Genomic DNA, 22195 nt, shown 5'->3' with positions numbered 1-22195 from the left:
CAACGGAAAAGCAAACATCAGTGAAATTCTAAATGTCAGCCGTTAATTTGTTTGAGCGGCTTCACTTGTAGTGGAACAATAACACCTGTTTCCCAATAGCTTTTTTTCACTGACTTTATTTAATTGCCGCATGCAGCCAGATGCCTCCATTGAGATTTAAGTGTCGTTCCCTCCATTGGAGAGCGAGGCGATGGTGATCGCCAACGGGCTGAAGAGAAACCTGACGGCTTGCACTTCTGATCTATTCATCTATGGCTTTTACGAGGTAGCCATCTTGAAAATAAAATGTGAAGAAAAGTTACAATTCAAACAACGTTTTATGGGAGAGGATCCTTGATTTTTATTGTTATAATCTTGTCGTAAAACTGAAGCCAATGTACTATGAATATACAGTATGTAAAAATAAACATTAGCCTAGACTAGAGGGGCCGCAGTTAGCCTAGTGGTTAAGACCGTTAGGCAGGTAACTGAAAGGTTGCTGGTTTGAATCCCAGAGTTGACTAGGTAAAGAAATTTTTTTGATGTGCCCTTGAGCAAGGCACTTAACCCTATTTGCTTCTGTAAGTCGCTCTGGATAAGAGCGGCTGTTAAATGACTAAAAATGTGAATGTAAAAAATGAATTTACATCTTCTCTTATGATGATGCCAAAAAAGATAATGTCTAGAATAAGGAAAGCTACTACTGCGAGAATAGTATTTTTCCCATTTGATCATTATCTCTTAGATAAATACACTAACTACCTAGTACACCAAGGACCTATGACAAAGCTCCCCTAGCGCTCTCTCTATACTATTCAAGGTTGTCCTCGCCGCTCTGTCCTCCATCCTTTCCCCTTTAATCCCGGCTGGCATAGCAGCCAGTAGCGCTGGTGCTCCACCTCTCTCTCCCCCTCGCACGTGTGTTTACCTCTGAGTTCAATCATTTTGACACAATCTGCTAAAAGCTAACGGATTTAAAGATCCCTTTGATAGTGAGCACAATGCTTCTCCGCCGGCAGACAAAGAGCCGATTGAGTTGGCAAACACCAAGATCCGTGCCACATTCATGATCAAAGTGTCATGCGAAAGGCGCTAACGGGACCATTTCCAGGAAAATGGGCTGACTGATTGGAAGGAGCGAGAGCCTTCCTTCATGACGAAGATGCCACCCATCGCAGACAATCAGGAGCGCATCAGCATTCCCTCTATGCTACGCACTACAGCTAGGCTAGGCTAACAGAGTAGGCCTCTGTTTATTTAGTCTGTTCCCAGCCCAATGCTACGTGCTAGTCTAGGCTAACAGAATAGGCCTCAGTTTATATCTAGTCTGCTCATAGTCCAGGCAACTAGCGAACTTCCTTAATTTCAAATTACATCATTTAGATTGGGAACAGGTATGCAGTTATGTAGCCTAGCTAGCTGTCAGTCCTCCAGTGCTACTTCGAAATCTCTACCTACTGAATTAAACTGCTAACATCAGTCCCAGGTATGCTAAACTCATTCAGGTTAAGCTTTACTCCTGCTGTGACAAGGTTTCCAGGTTAAATAGTTATTCTTTAGTTCCTTTTTCTCCACTTACCCACAGGTACAAGTGCTAACCTTGAAACTCCAACTTGAAAGCTGAACAATGTCTCAGCTCCAATCCCCACTTGGGCTGTGTGGCTTGTTTCCGCTCTAATTGACTACGATTCTTTGTGATGTTTTCTATGAGAGGGAATAATGAATGTACATGCCGTTTTTCACACAGTTTATGTAAAATGAGAAAGTCTTAATTAGCCAAAGTCGAGAGGTGACATTTTGTTATATATTTATTTTTTCTCTTTTCACACTTTCTTTCATACTAACTTGTATGTCATGTGAACCCTTTGCTAACTGTTACATTTTCTGGTGGTTTACAGCTGCAGAAAAGAGAGCGCTCTTGCCGGTTTTACGTGCAGGTATTTTGACTCTAATCTTTCACCCAGCTTCCTACCCTTCCCATCCACCATTGTGCTGTGTTTTGGTGTAACCATGATTGTGACTTGTTGCCCCACCATAATGTCATGCTTTGTGCTAATGATATTCCTGGCTGTGAAGGCATTTGTTGCTCAATGTTGGGCCTGCCAAGTAAACTTTGACTTTGTAAAATTGTATCTGAAAACTTGGATCTTAACATACCACTTAGGTATGTATCAGTGTGGATGCAACTATTGCTAGTTGCCATTTTTTTATCCAAATGTTTGCTCATCTCACTTTGTCTTAACCACATCCGAATGTCCTAATTCTACCGCCAACCACCACCCGTGCAACCAATTCACATACTCACTGTTTCCCTGCATGCTTTGCCTGTTAATGCTGTTTTCATGCCTCTGTGTTTGTGTTGTGATGGTTTTTGATGGTAAAACAACACTCCAAAGAAGAAACTATATAAATATTGTATGTAATGCGTACTATGTGATAAGAACATTGGTTGATCATGGATTTCACTTCAACATTGGTCATGGTTGGATAGGTTATGGCCTGGATATAAATGTCAAACAAGATATCAGGTTTTTTGCTTGAAGGAAATGTCAAGCATGGTTTCCCTGCTCGAGACGTCTATACAACACATTGAAGTTATTTTCTTAGAGGAAATAAAGATAACCATATATAATCATTTTTGTCATCTATAGAAATATACTTGCTCACAACACCACATTATAGCATATACTCACAGCTCTCACCTTGTTATTACATTGTTAAAACCGTCAGTGGTTATGCACTTGCTCAAAGTGCATAACCACTGTCATTTCACTCTTAAGATTTTCCATAGGAGAAGCACAGACAATAGCGTGACAATGCCCCAAAGTTTTTTCCCCCAGACATTTAAATCTGACTTCCACCTTTTGTGTAATAAGTAGATACGGTTAAGAGACAAAAGTGACCTCAATAAACCAAAGCAAGTCAAAACCCACCATCCACCAGAACTCCCCTGACAGGCAAGACTCATAGGGGGGTGTTATGACTCGTCCTGATGCATTAAGCACGTGTGTCCCAATTTGTAGGACCTCTGCAGCTATTTCTTGAGCTCCAGTGTGGATTTGATATCCCGGCTTGTCAGTAAAATGTCATCAAAATCTGTTCTGCCTTGAGAAGAGCTGCCGGATGAATTTACATGCATGTATGCTTCCCACCGCAGATGGTTCCTATAGCTTACAGATGCTGTCCTATATGGTCTGTGGTAGTATCAAATCTGTCAGGCGACATGAATTTGATTGTTTCAAATCCTTCGCGGTGTGTCTGAACTCACTTCAATAAGTATGGGTTGTTTGGTTGTGCATTTTCCGGTGGATAAAAGGTGTGTGTGATGTGTGCGCGTGCATGACACAGAGCGTATGGAGTATGTATAAGTGTGTGCAGCATTTGTAGATCAGTTGGCGTTTGCTTATTTTACATTTCAGTCATTTAGCAAACGCTCTTATCCAGAGCGACTTACAGTAGTGAGTACATACATTTTCTCACTGGGCCCCCATGGGAATCGAACTCACAACTCTGCCGTTGCAAGTGCCATGCTTTACCAACTGAGCCACACGTTTCCCACCACACGGCACCCTTATTGTTTTACACGCACTGACTAAGAAATCAATTAATTATCGATGACTGTGGGTTTGTGTGTGTATGCACACTGTGCACACATGTTTATGTGCACACAAGTGTCTACATGTTTGTGTGTGTGTGCATTTACATGTGTGTGTGTATATATATGCACAACTGTTGAACTGTGCACTGGCGTCGACTCGATACCTTCCCTGAGCCTGACAGTGTCAAACAAAAGGGGAAGGAATCTCGTTCGACAAACCAGAATAATGGAACAACATCTGCTGGTCTTCTGTAAACGCAGACATCGATTGCGCTGTGTCATGTCTTTGAGGGACTTTCATTGATTAGGGAAATTGAGTAGTGTTTTCTCAAACCAGGCCCCTGGTGGTTCACTTAAGTGGGATTAGTGGAGGCATACAAAACAAACCAAGGCAGATGCCTCTCTCTGCAGCACCTGCTTGCACAGACAGAGACGCACTTGAATGCATGCACACAAATAGACTGACACACACACACCCTCTGTTTTGGAACCAGGCTGAGCACACCATGCACAATCATCGTTGGCAATGAGGTAGAGGCATTATGTTAAATACTTAGCCAGACTTCTCAGGGTGAAAAATAACTCAAAACATCTAAAAGTTTATAGCAGTGTGAGGATGGGCTTGGGTGAATTGTCTGCCAGTGCACATCGGAGGGCTTGGATGTTATTAAGATTGGTGATCAGGTATGCAACCCCAACTGCTCGTTAGCCCCCTAATTGCTGGTTAGGAGGATGGAGCAGTTGTTTGCTCTCTAATGGAGATGAGAGGAGCCCGGTTCACCACCTTGATTTAGGGAATCCATCTTGTTTTATGTGGGGCGCTTTACAACGCCATTTGCATGCCACCGGGTCAACCCGAGACCATTATGGAATAACATCTTAGAAGGAGATTTGAGGTGATCAGTAATAGGCCAATATTTATAGATAATTCAACATGTCATGTTCTAGGGACACCTTAGTTGAAAATATTGGGTCCCACTTTAAGCTAAACATATATTTTAAAGCTTAATGAAGCCTACATAAACCCTTCATAAGGTCTATGTGGCTGCGTCAGGAATCATATGAGTATTCAGTGACTTCCTCGTTAGTTGTTAGTGAGCAATTGCCCTATACATTGCCTTCGGGAAGTATTCAGACCCCTTGACTTTTTCCACATTTTGTTACGTTGCAGCCTTATTCTAAAATGGATTAAATAAATAAAAATGTGCAGCAATCTACACACAATACCCCATAATGACAAAGCGAAAATAGGTCTTTAGAAATGTTTGCAAATGTATTACAAATAAAAAACAGAAATACCTTATTATTTAAGTTTTCAGACCCTTTGCTATGAGACACGAAATTGTAGCTCAGGTGCATCATGTTTACATTGATCATCCTTAAGATGTTTCTACAACTTGATTGGAGTCCACCTGTGGTAAATTCAATTGATTGGTCATGATTTGCAAAGGCACACACCTGTCTATATAAGGTCCCACAGTTGACAGTGCATGTCAGAGCAAAAACCAAGCCATGGTATGACTTTCCTAGCTCCACTAACTGACTTGAGTATTAAAAAAGGGAATTGTATCTCCTGGTGCAAGTGAAGGTCCTAAACCAATACATTCCGGGATATGGAGAGGATATTAGGTACTGACCCCTTGTTCAACGCAACTCCCTCTCCCATTCTTCCTCGTATATGGGGGTAACTAGTGAACGTGTCACAGTAGAAGGCGACCTCAGAAAGGCCGGAATGGAAGGGGGCAACCTTGTCCAAGAGCGTAATGAGATTATAACATTTTAATGCCGGCCAATTTGTTAAAAGATGAGGTTTGTTAAAATGACCACATACTCATAAAGACAGTTCCCCCTCTAGCCAACCCCCAACCACCATTCTGTCCTGCGGTTTACTGTCTACTGACTCCACCCTCACTATGTTATATGGACCGTGTCTGTTCACGGTCAGAGTCCAACAGCAGTAAAATGAGGTCATTCAACGAAAAAGTACCTCCGTCTCAGAACCGTAAATTCTTAATTAATTACCAATAGACCCTGGAACTTCTCATGAAGTGTCTTCCTGCTGAGTTCATTTCTAGGAATTTGCATGGTGAATAGACTTGATTTGGGGTAGTAGTTGACTGTGACGAGGTGCTGTTTACTCATTATTTAACAAGGGACAGTACAACAATGTTCATATTGACACTCACCTTTGGATTACCTTTCTTGAGTGTGTTTGCTTATTTTTGTGTTGTATGCGCTTACTGTGTTTGAATGCCCCACACAAATTAAAATTGGATCATGTAACGCAACTGTGGAAATACATGGAGCTTTTAATGTCTCACTGTCAACTGTATTGATAAATAGGAAGCATTGCAGTGTCTTGTTGAGATTGGTCATGCATACTGGCAGTCACATATTGAGGACCATTGAGCGAGCAGGGGTGGAGAGAAGAGAGAGAGAGAGAGAGAGAGAGAGAGAGAGAGAGAGAGAGAGAGAGAGAGAGAGAGAGAGAGAGAGAGAGAGAGAGAGAGAGAGAGAGAGAGAGAGAGAGAGAGAGAGAGAGAGAGAGAGAAGAGAGAGAGAGAGAGAGAGAGAGAGAGAGAGAGAGAGAGAGAGAGAGAGAGAGAGAGAGAGAGAGAGAGAGAGAGAGAGAGAGAGAGAGAGAGAGAGAGAGAGAGAGAGAGAGAGAGAGAGAGAGAGAGAGAGAGAGAGAGAGAGAGAGAGAGAGAGAGAGAGAGAGAGAGAGAGAGAGAGAGAGAGAGAGAGAGAGAGAGAGAGAGAGAGAGAGAGAGAGAGAGAGAGAGAGAGAGAGAGAGAGAGAGAGAGAGAGAGAGAGAGAGAGAGAGAGGTGAAAAGACCCACCGGTGTGAAGGAGCAAATGAAGGACAAAAGTCAGAATGACAGCAACCTCTCCTATTTTACAACCGAACATGTTACAGTGGATGAAAGGGAGAGTGAGAGAAACGAGCGAGTGTAATAAGGAAGTGGGAAGTGAGTCTGACTCGCCCTCCATCCCTCTTCCGTTCCGCTAAGCCGTTGACGGGAGTTCAGGCTCAGCCAGAATTAATTTCCCGGACCTGGAGTTCATTTCAGCATACACACACCACACGGGCTGACTTGGACCAGTTCCAGGCCCCATGCTAATATCCCACCCCTTCCTTCCCCTTCATTGGTATAGAGCAATCAGAGCGTGCAACAGAACAGTGTACTGTCTACACTCGGTTTGTTGTTTTTATGAAATAGTTTTCATTAAATAGTTTTTAATCATAGCTAAAGTTTGTATTGCTATGGATTCTGCGACGCAGTCAGCCTTTACAGCTGGGACCGCAAGTTTGTGTACCGGATTCCTGTTAAGTAGCAGTTAGCTGCTAGCCATCATGAAAATGGAGCAGGCTAATGCTAGCAGTGCTAACCCATCAGTGTTTCTATCCACGGCTGGGCACAAATGCTTCAGGTGTGAGATGATTTCCACACGATCACAAGATGAAGATAAGGTGGAACAGGAAAATGGACAGGGATTTGTCTGCCCTAAATGCACCTCATCAAGCATCTTAGGGAAGAGATCCTCCGGCTGTTAGCTCGGCTGCGAGAAAAGGAAAACCTGCTTTCTAAGTACACCGACCTTGCTGTAACCCAGGCAAACAAATCTGTTTTAAATTCCTCCAATAGCAAAGCTGTCGATGACTCGGGCAGCGTTGATCTGTCCCAATCCAACGGACAGATGTTAAGCTCAACTTTGCAACCCATGAGAGACTGGACACTCGCAAGGCGTAGGAGGTCATGAGGCAGTATGGCCACCCATCTATCTGAGAAAATCCGATCTAGCTATCAAACAGCTTTTCCCCGCTTGAGACGGACCTACCAGCCCCGGGAGTCAGCACGGATCCTGGGTGTATACTAACAGCCGGCGGCCGCGTCCCCCACAGCCACCACAGTTCAGCAGGTCGTTTCCCCATCGGATTCCATCACTACCACCATCATTGTAGGCAGCTCGATGGTGAGAGATTTTGGCCTGCCTACTGTCTGTGGACCGACCAAGGTCCACTGTCACCCAGGAGCTCCGTGTCCATGACATCAACACTCTCCTGCACATGGTTCTGGCCAACTACTCCAATATTGACACCATCATCACTCAAGTAGGTTTTAACGACCTTCGGTTTAGGCGATCTGAGGTAGGACTACAATACATATTTTTAAAGACCCTCACTAGCACAGGGAAGAATCATTAATTATCTCTGGCCCCCTCCCGTGCTACCGAAGGGTTTCGGAACGTTTCAGCCGACACTTTGCCCTAAATGAGTACCCTGAGGAAACTTTGTAACAACAGGAATGTCTCTTTTTGTGACAAATTTGATTTGCTCTGGGAGCAACCAGCACTTTTAAAAAGAGATGGGATTCACCCTAACCACAGGGGTTCCAGGATTATTTCCAGCAACATCGCAAACTGTTTTAGAGACTGACAGACAAGGTCTGGTAGTGTTCCAGTTCTCCCGGTCAGAATAAGCAACAGAGGACTTGGAAAGCATATCAACTCCTATAGAAATGGCACTATGGTTATTGTGGGTAATCTAATTTATGTTCCTAGTGAGTTTATACAAACTTTCTTCTCCTACCGTTCTGATAGATTGGAGACAGACAATGTGGTTGTAACGTTAATCATTTGGTTGTTATTCCATTGGTTACCTTTAGGTAGATGCCCCAGGGGCAGAGTGGCCCACACTCATTGAATATGGCACTTTTAAATGTTAGAGCAATCACTACATTTTAAATTTTCGTCATTTAGCAGATGCTCTTATCCAGAGCGACTTACAAATTGGTGCATTCACCTTATGATAGCCAGTGGGACATCCACTTTACATATATATATATATATATATATATATATATATATATATATATATATATATTTATTTATTTATTTATTTATTTATTATTATTATACTTTTTTTTTTTTTTTTTTTTTGGGGTGGGGTAAGGGGGGTAGAAGGATTACTTTATCCTATCCCAGGTATTCCTTAAAGAGGTGGGGTTTCAAGTGTCTCCGGAAGGTGGTGAGTGACTCTGCTGTCCTGGCGTCGTGAGGGGAGCTTGTTCCACCATTGGGGTGCCAGAGCAGCGAACAGTTTTGACTGTGCTTCCGCAGAGGTAGGGGGGCCAGCAGGCCAGAGGTGGATGAACGCAATGCCCTCGTTTGGGTGTAGGGACTGATCAGAGCCTGAAGGTACGGAGGTGCCGTTCCCCTCACAGCTCCGTAGGCAAGCACCATGGTCTTGTAGCAGATGCGAGCTTCAACTGGAAGCCAGTGGAGTGTGCGGAGGAGCAGGGTGACGTGAGAGAACTTGGGAAGGTTGAACACCAGACGGGCTGTGGCGTTCTGGATGAGGTGTAGGGGTTTAATGGCACAGGCAGGGAGCCCAGCCAACAGCGAGTTGCAGTAATCCAGACGGGAGATGACAAGTGCCTGGATTAGGACCTGTGCCGCTTCCTGTGTAAGGCAGGGTCGTACTCTGCAAATGTTGTAGAGCATGAACCTACAGGATCGGGTCACCGCCTTGATGTTAGCGGAGAACGACAGGGTGTTGTCCAGGGTCACGCCAATGCTCTTTGCACTCTGGGAGGAGGACACAACGGCGTTGTCAACCGTGATGGCGAGATCATGGAACAGGCAGTCCTTCCCCGGGAGGAAGAGCAGCTCCGTCTTGCCGAGGTTCAGCTTGAGGTGGTGATCCATCATCCGCACGGATATGTCTGCCAGACATGCAGAGATGCGATTCACCACCTGGTTATCAGAAGGGGGAAAGGAGAAGATTAATTGTGTGTCGTCTGCGTAGCAATGATAGGAGAGGCCATGTGAGGATATGACAGAGCCAAGTGACTTGGTGTATAGTGAGAATAGGAGAGGGCCTAGAACTGAGCCCTGGGGGACACCAGTGGTGAGAGCACGTGGTGTGGAGACAGTTTCTCGCCACGCCACCTGGTAGGAGCGACCTGTCAGGTAGGACGCAATCCAAGAGTGAGCCGTGCCGGAGATGCCCAACTCGGAGAGGGTGGAGAGGAGGATCTGATGGTTCACAGTATCAAAGGCAGCAGATAGGTCTAGAAGGATGAGAGCAGAGGAGAGAGAGTTAGCTTTAGCAGTGCGGAGAGCCTCCGTGACACAGAGAAGAGCAGTCTCAGTTGAATGACCAGTCTTGAAACCTGACTGGTTTGGATCAAGAAGGTCGTTCTGAGAGAGATAGCAAGAGAGTTGGCTAAAGACGGCATGTTCAAGAGTTTTGGAGAGAAAAGAAAGAAGGGATACTGGTCTGTAGTTGATGACATCAGAGGGATCGAGTGCAGGTTTTTTGAGAAGGGGTGCACCTCTCACTCTCTTGAAGACGGAAGGGACATAGCCAGCGGTCAAGGATGAGTTGATGAGCGAGGTGAGGTAAGGGAGAAGGTCTCCGGAAATGGTCTGGAGAAGAGAGGAGGGGATAGGGTCAAGCAGGCAGGTTGTTGGGCGGCCGGCCGTCACAAGTCGCAAGATTTTATCTGGAGAGAGAGGAGAGAAAGAAGTCAAAGCATAGGTTAGGGCAGTGTGAGCAGGACCAGCTGTGTCATTTGACTTAACAAATGAGGATCGGATGTCGTCAACCGTCTTTTCAAAATGGTTGACTAAGTCATCCACAGAAAGGGATGGGGGGATTCAGCAGGGAGTAGAAGGTGGCAAAGAGCTTCCTAGGGTTAGAGGCAGATGCTTGGAATTTAGAGTGGTAGAAAGTGGCTTTAGCAGCAGAAACAGAGGAAGAAAATGTAGAGAGGAGGGAATGAAAAGATGCCAGGTCTGCAGGGAGTCTAGTTTTCCTCCATTTCCGCTCGGCTGCCCGGAGAACTGTTCTGTAAGCTCGCAATGAGTCGTCAAGCCACGGAGCAGGAGGGGAGGACCGAGCCGGCCGGGACGATAGGGGACATAGAGAGTCAAAGGATGCAGAAAGGGAGGAGAGGAGGGTGGAGGAGGCAGAATCAGGAGATTGGAGGGAGAAGGATTGAGCAGAGGGAAGAGATGATAGGATGGAAGAGGAGAGAGTAGTGGGAGAGAGAGAGCGAAGGTTGCGACGGCGCATTACCATCTGAGTAGGGGCAGAGTGAGTAGTGTTGGAGGAGAGCGAGAGAGAAAAGGATACAAAGTAGTGGTCGGAGACTTGGAGGGGAGTTGCAGTGAGATTAGTAGAAGAACAGCATCTAGTAAAGATGAGTTCAAGGGAATTGCCTGCCTTGTGAGAAGGGGGGGATGGTGAGAGGGTGAGGTCAAAAGAGGAGAGGAGTGGAAAGAAGGAGGCAGAGAGAAATGAGTGAAAGGTAGACGTAGGGAGGTTAAAGTCACCCAGAACTGTGAGGGGTGAGCCATCCTCAGGAAAGGAACTTATCAAGGCGTAAATCCTTTATTGTGAATGACCTCATTACTGAGCGCAAAGTTGATTGCATGTTTCTCACTGAAACATGGCTGTCATCAGACCGTAGTGCCGCTCTTATTGAAGCCTACCCCCCCGGACTACAGCTTTTCATACTCTTATCAGAAAAGGGAAAAAGGGTGGGGGGACAGCCTCTATTTTTACTAATGCTTTCAGCTGTAAGGACATTTCATTTGATGACTTTGGGTATTTTGAGCATCATGCTATACTGTTTAAAATGTCAGCCACCAGTGCTGGCCATAACCCTGTATAGGCCGCCAAAGCACTGCCCCACTTTGTTTACTGATTTCTCTGAACTATTGTCTATTGGCCTTGAGAACTATGATAAAATCATTGTGTTGGGTGATTTTAATATTCATGTTGACAAAGAGACTGACTCCAAGGCCATTGAATTTGAGTCTTTTGAGCTCGATGGACTTTATTCAACATGTTACTGGGCCCACCCATAACTGCAGCTATATTCTGGACCTGGTTTATTACCAAGGGGCTTTCTATTGACATATCCTCTATTGTTGATGTTGCTTTATCTGATCACCACTGTGTATTTTACTACCTTGTTGCCCATACCACAGGGTAATACTGAACGCATTATTAAGAAATGCTATCTTACCTCTGAAGTTGCTACAGATTTTATTGAGTGTATGAACAACACTCCATCACCTATTATGCCTTCCTCTTGTGATGATTTAGTTGATAACTTTAAAAGCAAATTAAGGGCAACCATTGATGCCATAGCTCAAGTTGAAAAAGGCCACATCCAAATGAGTGAGGAAACTAATAAATGAAAGAGAAATTGCAGGTCCATTATGATATTCTGAGAGAGCAACTTGGCATATATAACAAGGCAATTAGAAATGCCAGACGGGCTAATTTTTCTAACTTGATCACTAATAATCAGAATAATTCAAGAGAGCTCTTCTCGACCATTGATGGCGTGATAAATCCTACCCCCGCAAACCAATCAAATTTCAATCAAATGTATTTATAAAGCCCATTTTACATCAACAGATGTCACAAAGTGTTATACAGGGTATTATTCAAGGGTATTCTGGGCAGAGCAAAATGTACTTGGTGGTTCAGTAACCGAAAAAGGTTGGGAACCACTGCCCTAGCCTACCATGCAAAGGCACCATGGATTTATTTTCCCTGGTTGACACAGACATGCTCAGGAAAGTGATATCACAACTTAAGCCTTCTACCTGCCTTCTCAATCCTATCCCCACCACCTTCTTCAAAACAGTATTTAATTGCATATCAAAAGAAGTGCAAGATATTGTTAATCACTCCGTGTTCACAGGCAGTTTCCCCACTGCACTAAAAACTGCTATGGTGAAACCTCTTCTGAAGAAAAGTAATCTAGATTCTTCAGCTCTTAGCAATTTTCGACCAATCTCCAACCTCACATTCTTAAGCAAAATTCTGGAGAAATCGGTGTTCAAACAGCTAAATTATTTTTTGTAAAATTACAATCTGGTTTTCGGGCCCACCACAGCACAGAGACAGCCTTAGTTAAAATGGTAAATTAACTTAGAGCCAACACAGATGCCAAACAGCTCTCTGTCCTTGTACTCTTGGATTTAAGTGCCTCATTCGACACTGTTGACCATGATGTCCTTCTGGACAGACTGGAGAGGTGGGTTGGCCTCTATGGTCCAGTTCTTCATTGGTTTAGGACCTATTTAACCGGTCGAGAGTTTTTTGTCACCCTTGGTGAACATAACTCAGAGAAAATTCATATCAAATGTGGCGTTCCACAAGGTTTGATTTTTCGGTCCGGTACTGTTCCGTTTTTATATGTTACCCCTTGGCAGCGCTATCAGAAAGCACAACATACTTTTTCACTGCGACGCAGATGGTACACAACATTACATTTCTGTGTCACCAGAGGATTTTAGCTCCACGGTTAAATTATTTGACTGTATTAGTGATTTAGTGAAATCAGAAGTTTACATACACTTAGGTTGGAGTCATTAAAACTCGTTTTTCAACCACTCCACAAATTTCTTGTTAGCAAACTATAGTTTTGGTAAGGCGGTTAGGACATCTACTTTGTGCATGACACAAGTAATTTTCCCAACAATTGTTTACAGACAGATTATTTCACTTATAATTCACTGTATCACAATTCAATGTATCACATAAGTTTACATACACTAAGTTGACTGTGCCTTTAAACAGCTTGGAAAATTCCAGAAAATTATGTCATGGCTTATGATAGGCTAATTGACATCATTTGAGTCTATTGGAGGTGTACCTGTGGATGTATGTCAAGGCCTACCTTCAAACTCAGTGCCTCTTTGCTTGACATCATGGGGAAATGAAAAAAATCAGCCAAGACCTCAGAAAAAAATGTGTAGACCTCCACAAGTCTGGTTCATCCTTGGGAGCAATTTCCAAACGCCTGAAGGTACCACATTCATCTGTACAAACAATAGTACAAAAAATATAACCACCATGGTACCACGCAGCTGTCATACCGTTCAAGAAGGAGACGTGTTCTGTCTCCTAGAGGTGAACGTACTTTGGTGCGAAAAGTGCAAATCAATCCCAGAACAACAGCAAAGGACCTTGTGAAGATGCTGGAGGAAACTGGTACAAAAGTATCTATATCCACAGTAAATCGAGTCCTATATCTATATAACCTGAAAGGCCGCTGAGCAAGAAAGCAGCCACTGCTCCAAAACCGCCATAAAAAAGCCAGACTACGGTTTGCAACTGCACATGGGGACAAAGATCTTACTTTTTGGAGAAATGTCCAATGGTCTGATGAAACAAAAATAGAACTGTTTGGCCATAATGACCATCCTTATGTTTGGTGGAAAAAGGGGGGTGGGGCTTGCAAGCCGTAGAACACCATCCCAACCGTGAGACACGGGGGTGGCAGCATCATGCAGTCGGGGTGCTTTGCTGCAGGAGGGTCTGGTGCATTTCACAAAATAGATGGCATCATGAGGAAGGGAAATTATGTGGATATATTGAAGCAACATCTTAAGACATCAGTCAGGAAGTTAAAGCTTGGTCGCAAATGGGTCTTCCAAATGGACAATGGCCCCAAGCATACTTCCAAAGTTGTGGCCAAATGGCTTAAGGACATCAAAGTCAAGGTATTGGAGTGTCCATCACAAAGCCCTGACCTCAATCATATAGAAGATTTGTGGGCAGAACTGAAAAAGCGTGTGCGAGCAAGGAGGCCTACAAACCTGACTCAGTTACACCAGCTCTGTCAGGTGGAATGGGCCAAGAGAGAGAGAGAGAAAGAGAGAGAGAGAGAGAGCCGAGAGAGAGCCGAGAGAGAGCCGAGAGAGAGCCGAGAGGGATGCACTCAAGCAGCACAACACACTCAGTGTAGCGGGGTAGAGGAGGGTGGATGACAGACTGCTTCTCCATCTGTCAGAAACAGTGGTTCGGCTCAGAGAGCTCCAAACTTTCAACCACTATTATGTTTCTGTCTTGCTGCGGCCATATCAAATCAATCTTTATTTATACAGCACATTTCAGACATGGAATGCAACACAATGTTCTTCACAGGAAAAAACAAATAAAAAGAATGATGGCTCTAAATACAGGGACATTCTTGAGGGAAACCTGTTTCAGTCTTCCAGAGATTTGAGACTTGGATGGAGGTTCACCTTCCAGCAGGACAATGACCCTAAGCATACTGCTAAAGCAACACTCGAGTGGTTTAAGGGGAAACATTTAAATGTCTTGGAATGGCCTAGTCAAAGCCCAGACCTCAATCCAATTGAGAATATGTGGTATGACTTAAAGATTGCTGTACACCAGCAGAACCCATCCAACTTGAAGGAGCTGGAGCAGTTTTGCCATGAAGAATGGGCAAAAATCCCAGTACCTAGATGTGCCAAGCTTATAGAGACATACCCCATGAGACTTGCTGATGTAATTGCTGCAAAAGGTGGCTCTACAAAGTATTGGCTTCGGGGGGTTGAATAGTTATGCACGTTGAAGTTTTCTGTTTTTTTGGTCTTATTTCTTGTTTGTTTCACCCCAAAAAATAGTAGGCATGTTGTGTAAATCAAATGATACAACCCCCCTCAAAATCCATTTTAATTCCAGGTTGTAAGGCAACAAAATAGGAAAAATGCTAAGGGGGGTGAATACTTTTGCAAGCCACTGTGTGTGTATATACAGTGGGGGAAAAAAGTATTTAGTCAGCCACCAATTGTGCAAGTTCTCCCACTTAAAAAGATGAGAGAGGCTTGTAATGTTCATCATAGGTACATGTCAACTATGACAGACAAAATGAGAAAAAAACTTTCCAGAAAAATCACATTGTAGGATTTTTAATGAATTTATTTGCAAATTATGTTGGAAAATAAGTATTTGGTCACCTACAAACAAGCAAGATTTCTGGCTCTCACAGACCTGTAACATCTTCTTTAAGAGGCTCCTGTGTCCTCCACTCGTTACCTGTATTAATGGCACCTGTTTGAACTTGTTATCAGTATAAAAGACACCTGTCCACAACCTCAAACAGTCACACTCCAAACTCCACTATGGCCTAGACCAAAGAGCTGTCAAAGGACACCAGAAACAAAATTGTAGACCTGCACCAGGCTGGGAAGACTGAATCTGCAATAGGTAAGCAGCTTGGTTTGAAGAAATCAACTGTGGGAGCAATTATTAGGAAATGGAAGACATACAAGACCACTGATAATCTCCCTCGATTTGGGGCTCCACGCAAGATCTCACCCCGTGGGGTCAAAATGATCACAAGAACGGTGAGCAAAAATCCCAGAACCACACGGGGGGACCTAGTGAATGACCTGCAGAGAGCTGGGACCAAAGGAACAAAGCCTACCATCAGTAACACACTACGCCGCCAGGGACTCAAATCCTGCAGTGCCAGACGTGTCCCCCTGCTTAAGCCAGTACATGTCCAGGCCCGTCTGAAGTTTGCTAGAGTGCATTTGGATGATCCAGAAGAGGATTGGGAGAATGTCATATGGTCAGATGAAACCAAAATATAACTTTTTGGTAAAAACTAAACTCGTCGTGTTTGCAGGACAAAGAATGCTGAGTTGCATCCAAAGAACACCATACCTACTGTGAAGCATGGGGGTGGAAACATCATGCTTTGGGGCAGTTTTTCTGCAAAGGGACCAGGACGACTGATCCTTGTAAAGGAAAGAATGAATGGGGCCATGTATCGTGAGATTTTGAGTGAAAACCTCCTTCCATCAGCAAGGGCATTGAAGATGAAACGTGGCTGGGTCTTTCAGCATGACAATGATCCCAAACACACCGCCAGGGCAACGAAGGAGTGGCTTCGTAAGAAGCATTTCAAGGTCCTGGAGTGGCCTAGCCAGTCTCCAGATCTCAACCCCATAGAAAATCTTTGGAGGGAGTTGAAAGTCTGTGTTGCCCAGCGACAGCCCCCAAAACATCACTGCTCTAGAGGAGATCTGCATGGAGGAATGGGCCAAAATACCAGCAACAGTGTGTGAAAACCTTGTGAAGACTTACAGAAAACGTTTGACCTGTGTCATTGCCAACAAAGGGTATATAACTAAGTATTGAGAAACTTTTGTTATTGACCAAATACTTATTTTCCACCATAATTTGCAAATACATTCATTAAAAATCCTACAACGTGATCTTCTGGATTTTTTTTCCTCATTTTGTCTGTCATAGTTGACATGTACCTATGATGAAAATTACAGGCCTCTCTCATCTTTTTAAGTGGGAGAACTTGCACAATTGGTGGCTGACTAAATACTTTTTTCCCCCACTGTATATATATATATATATATATATATATATATTTGGACATTATTATTATTTTAGCTGTCTATGACATGATATTGGAGTTGAAATTAAATAATGAATATGAGCTGAAAGTGCAGCTTTAATTTGAGGGTATTTACATCCAAATCGGTTAAACGGTGTAGGAATTACAGCACAGCAGTCCCCCCCTTTTTAAGGCAGCAAAGGTAATTGGACAATTGGCTGCTCAGCTGTTCCATGGCCAGGTGTGTGTTATTCCCTCATAAGTCCATTTACAAGTAAGCAGATAAAAGGTATAGAGTTGATTTCAAGTGTGGCATTTGCATTTGGAATCTGTTGCTGTTAACCCTCAATATGAAGTCCAAAAGAGCTGTCACTGCAAGTGAAGCAAGCCATCATTAGGCTGAAAAATCTAAACAAACCCATCAGAGAGATAGCAAAAATATTAGGTGTGGCCAAATCAACTATTTGGTACATTCTTAAAAAGAAAGAACGCACTGGTGAGGTCAGGAACACCAAAAGGCCTGGAAGAACAACTGTGGTGGATGACAGAATAATTATTTCCCATGTGAAGAAAAACCCTTTCACAACAGTTGGCCAGATCAAGAACACCCTCCAGGAGGTAGGTGTATCTGTGTCAAAGTCAACAATCAAGAGAAGACTTCAACAGAGTAAATACAGAGGGTTTACCACAATATGTAAACCATTGTTAAGCCTCAAAAACAGGAAGACCAGATTAGAGTTTGCCAAAAAACATCTAAAAAAGTCTGTACAGTTCTGGAACAACATCCTATGGACAGATGATACAAAGATCAACTGGTTCCAGAATGATGGGAAGAGAAGAGTATGCAGAAGTGAAGGAACTGCTCATGATACGAAACATACCACCACATCTGTGAAGCATGGTGGAGGTAGTGTTATGGCGTGGGCATGTATGGCTGCCAATGGAACGGGTTCCCTTGTACTTATTGATGATGTGACTGCTGACAAAAGCAGCAGGATGAATTCTGAAGTGTTTAGAGCTATATTATCTGCTCAGATTCAGCCAAATGCTTCAAAACTCATTGGATGGCGCTTCACAGTGCAGACTGCAAAAGCAACCCAATACTTTTTTAAGGCAAAAAAGTAGAATGTTCTGCAATGTCCAAGTCAATCACCTGACATGAATCCAATTGAGCATGTATTTCACTTGCTGAAGGCAAAACTGAAGCCAAAACGCCCCAAGAACAAGCAGGAACTGAAGACAGCTGCAGTAAAGGCCTGGCAGAGCATCACCAGGGAAGATACCCAGCATCTGGTGATGTCTATGGGTTCCAGACTTCAGGCAGTCAATGACTGCAAAGGATTTGATTTATTTTATGATCATGTAAGTTTTTCCAATTACTTTTGAGCCCCTAAAATTGGGGGGCTATGTATGAAAATGGTTGTAATTCCTACACGGTTCATACAATAATTTTGACAAAACCCTTAAATTAAAGACACACTTAAAGCACATCTTGATTTTTTCCTTTCAAATCCATTGTGGTGGTGTACAGAGCCAAAATAATACAAAGTGTGTCACTGTCCAAATACTTATGGACCTGACAGTATATATATATACACTACCAGTGAAAAGTTTGGACACACCTACTCATTCAAGGGTTTTTCTTTATTTTACTAGGGGGGATGTTTTCCAGTGGCAGGGACTGGGAGACTAGTCGGGATCGAGAGAAAGATGAACGGAGCAAAGGACAGAGAAATCCTTGATGAAAACCTGCTCCAGAGCGCTCAGTACCTCAGACTGGGGCGAAGGTTCACCTTCCAACACGACAACGACCCTAAGCACACAGCCAAGACAACGCAGGATTGGCTTCGGGACAAGTCTCTGAATGTCCTTGAGTGGCCCAGCCAGAGCCCGGACTTGAACCCGATCGAACATCTCTGTAGAGACCTGAAAATAGCTGTGCAGCAACACTCCCCATCCTACCTGACAGAGCTTGAGAGGATCTGCGGCGAAGAATGGGAGAAACTCTCCAAATACAGGTGTGCCAAGGTTGTAGTGTCATACCCAAGAAGACTCGAGGCTGTAATCGCTGCCAAAGGTGCTTCAACAAAGTACTGAGTAAAGGGTCTGAATACTTATGAAAATGTAATATTTTAATAAATAAATAAATTAGCAAAAAGAAAAAAATACTATTCTAGCTTCGTCATTATGGGGTATTGTGTGTAGATTGATAAGGGGAATTCTTTTAAATCAATTTTAGAATAAGGCTGTAACGTAACAAAATGTGGAAAAAGTTAAGGGGTCTGAATACTTTCCGAAGGCAGTGTAGAGGATGGTGATTCATTGAATTTGGCCTTACTGCTGTTAGCCCATGGAAACACATTGCATAATACATTTATAAATGGCAAAACAGATGGGTTGATGCAGCTTCCTCTTTATTTCTCATATTGTTTTCTCATTTGCTTGATTATGCTGGGAATTGACATTAAACAAACCATAGAACAATATAGCTTTTTCCTGTATACACATTTTATGTCTGTTTAAACCCTCCAATATGCCCTTTATACATTTGCTGTAAGTCCATGAAGATGATTGACCCAGTTGTCATGTCATGTCATACAATAATGCGTCCGGTAATGGCTCTGTTTTATTTCCATCTTTTGTAGCTAGGTCAAAGCTCATGTAACAGAGATTATCCATATCCTCAAAACCGGCATTTTGAAGCCCAAATACATCCAGATTTATATGCATAATTGACTTGTTCTCTGTTAGGTCCACAGATAAGCATCATAACCCCATATTAAGCAGCTAAACCCATCATAATTTGACTTTCTGATTCAAAATGAGGGGCTTTATACTTGAATCCGCACACTAATCAATGCCCTATTATTTCTGAGTACCCCTATCCAAAATACATCTTTGTGTCGCACTGACTTGCAAATGCTATCCTATTATGTGCCATACCCAAAGACTGCACCTAATTCAGTGGCTTAACACAAAATGAAGTTTATCACGTTGTTGATGGCTCCAGCATGTACACTCTGGAAGGACAGATTGCTTAGTAGATTGCAGTTTCAGACTTCATCATATTTAAACCAGATCTGGCGAAGGGGAAAATATTCCAGTGCCGCAGAGAAAAAGCTCCTTAATTGAGAGCCAATCAACCTCGGCGTCTCTGTTAATGTCAAAAGGTACGATTTGAGATTGGCTGAAGATAATGAATAATTACATCAAAGTTGGGCGCTTGCCTGCCTTAAAGACAGCGTTTGTGCGCTGGGGAGTGTGGAATAGCCAGCTGGTGCTATTTGATGTTCCCTTCGTCTCAGCGCACTCGGGAGTTGAATACAACCACCTCTCTTCATCATCCTCTTGTCTATTCTGTACCAGATATAGTCTAGTTTAGCTGCCACTACATAATTCATTGGAGGCCGATAACTCTTATGTGTATGGATTATGTTGCCTATAATGTTTATAGTATTAGGCTTTTTTTATTATCTCTATCAGTTTGATTCTGCAGGGCAGCTCCGATGGGCTGTTTTCTCATTGCATTGCCTGAGGTTTCGTACCCCCGCTGTTTTGGAACCCGCTGTTCTGGAATCAACTCTGAAACTTCTATTCCCTTTCATTGTCCATTGATCAAAACGGAACCTACTGTAGCCGCAGGGATCATACCAAGGTATTGCCGTATGCGATGTTGGAGGAGCTTTCTTCCCCCCTCTTAAAAGGCTTGATGTTTCTCCCTTAGATTCTCGCCAACGAGCATTTACGATCAAGCGCGGTGTCCATCTTTGCAAATGAGGAGGCGTAAATTGGCCTTTGAAGCCGTGGGATATCAGAGAGGCTGTGATGATTTATTTCAAATTATGAATTATTATTTTTCTCAGTCTGTTCTGTGAAACCCTTTTTTCAATTGTACTCATCAATGTTGGATTATTAGATTTTAAGATGAAAAAGCACCTGTGAATGCCGTGCAAACACCTATTCATGGACAGAATTTTCAGTTATGATAATGCATTTTCTTCTGTTTCATCAGAGGGATGGAATAGTTTAGGTTGACCAATTAGTATTCTATTCAAATGTCTTGCCATCGGCGTTTCTAAGTCTTTAATTGCCCACAATTTCTCCTCTTGTCTGGAGATTGCTCTCTTTTCTTTCTCCCTGGTTTATTGGTTTCAGATTTGTTCATTTATTGTGGGATTAGGGAAAACATAATTGAGGTTAAACAGCATTAATAGACAGTGTTCCTCAGCGAGTGGTCGTCCTGAGTAGCCGACAACAAAAAATTGTGTACCACCATTGGCTTCTGTACTAAATAATATTAGATGATGGTTAATTAATGGTATTCTGTTTCAGTGTGTTTACATGTATGTGTTAATGTGGCATGGAGGATGGGAATTATTGGGGGTTGCATCAGCCTGGCCTACATGTGTCAGCCTGGCCTACATGTGTCAGCCTGGCCTACATGTGTCAGCCTGGCCTACACCTGTTCTGTGATGTACAGTGCATTCGGAAAGTAATCAGACCCCTTGACTTTTTCCACATTTTGTTACATTATAGACTTATTCTAAAATTGATTAAATAAATAAAAAAAATCCACATCAATCTACACACAATACCCTATAATGACAAAGCGAAAACAGTTTTGTATATTTTTTGAAAATGTATTCAGACCCTTTGCTATGAGACTCGAAATTGAGCTCAGGTGCATCTTGTTTCAATTGATCATCCTTGAGATGTTTCTACAACTTGATTGGAGTCCGTAGAGCTCAGAGACAGGATTGTGTCGAGGCACAGATCTGGGGAAGGGTACCAAAAAATTTCTGCAGCATTGAAGGTCCCCAAGAACACAGTGGCCTCCATCATTCTTAAATAGAAGAAATGTGGAACCACCAATACTCTTCCTAGAGCTGGCCGCCCGGCCAAACTGAGCAATCGGGGGAGAAGGGCCTTGGTCAGAGAGGTGACCAAGAACCCAATGGTCACTCTGACAGAGCTCCAGAGGTCCTCTGTGGAGATGGGAGAACCTTCCAGAAGCACAACCATCTCTGCAGCACTCCATCAATCAGGCCTTTATGTCAGGCGGAAGCCACTCCTCAGGAAAAGGCACATGACAGCCTGCTTGGAGTTTGCCAAATGGCACCTAAAGGATTCTCTGGTCTGATGAAGCCAAGATTGAACTCTTTGGCCTGAATGCCAAGTGTCACGTCTGGAGGAAACCCGGCACCATCCCTACAGTGAAGCATGGTGGTGGCAGCATCATGCTGTGGGGATGTTTTTCAGTGGCAGGGACTGGGAGACTAGTCAGGATCGATGGAAAGATGAATGGAGCAAAGTACAGAGATCCTTGATGAAAACCTGCTCCAGAGCGCTTAGGATCTCAGACAGGGGCGAAGGTTCACCATCCAACACGACAATGATCCTAAGCACACGGCCAAGACAACGCATTAGTGGCTTCGGGAC

At 43.4% G+C, this 22195-nt stretch overlaps 1 protein-coding gene across 1 annotated transcript in view; it reads left to right on the top strand.

Moving 5' to 3' along the window:
* LOC121572102 (adhesion G protein-coupled receptor L3-like) overlaps positions 1–22195 on the top strand; it is a 240196-nt gene that overhangs the window by 119244 nt on the left and 98757 nt on the right. The window contains 1 exon segment of the mRNA XM_045221718.1: positions 1878–1916. Coding sequence (XP_045077653.1) covers positions 1878–1916 — 39 coding nt within the window.

Source organism: Coregonus clupeaformis, chromosome 8 (assembly GCF_020615455.1).
Source record: "Coregonus clupeaformis isolate EN_2021a chromosome 8, ASM2061545v1, whole genome shotgun sequence".
Classification (NCBI taxonomy): Eukaryota; Metazoa; Chordata; class Actinopteri; order Salmoniformes; family Salmonidae; genus Coregonus; species Coregonus clupeaformis.
Note: the sequence above shows the minus strand (reverse complement) of the source record. Positions and strands in the feature narration are given on the sequence as shown.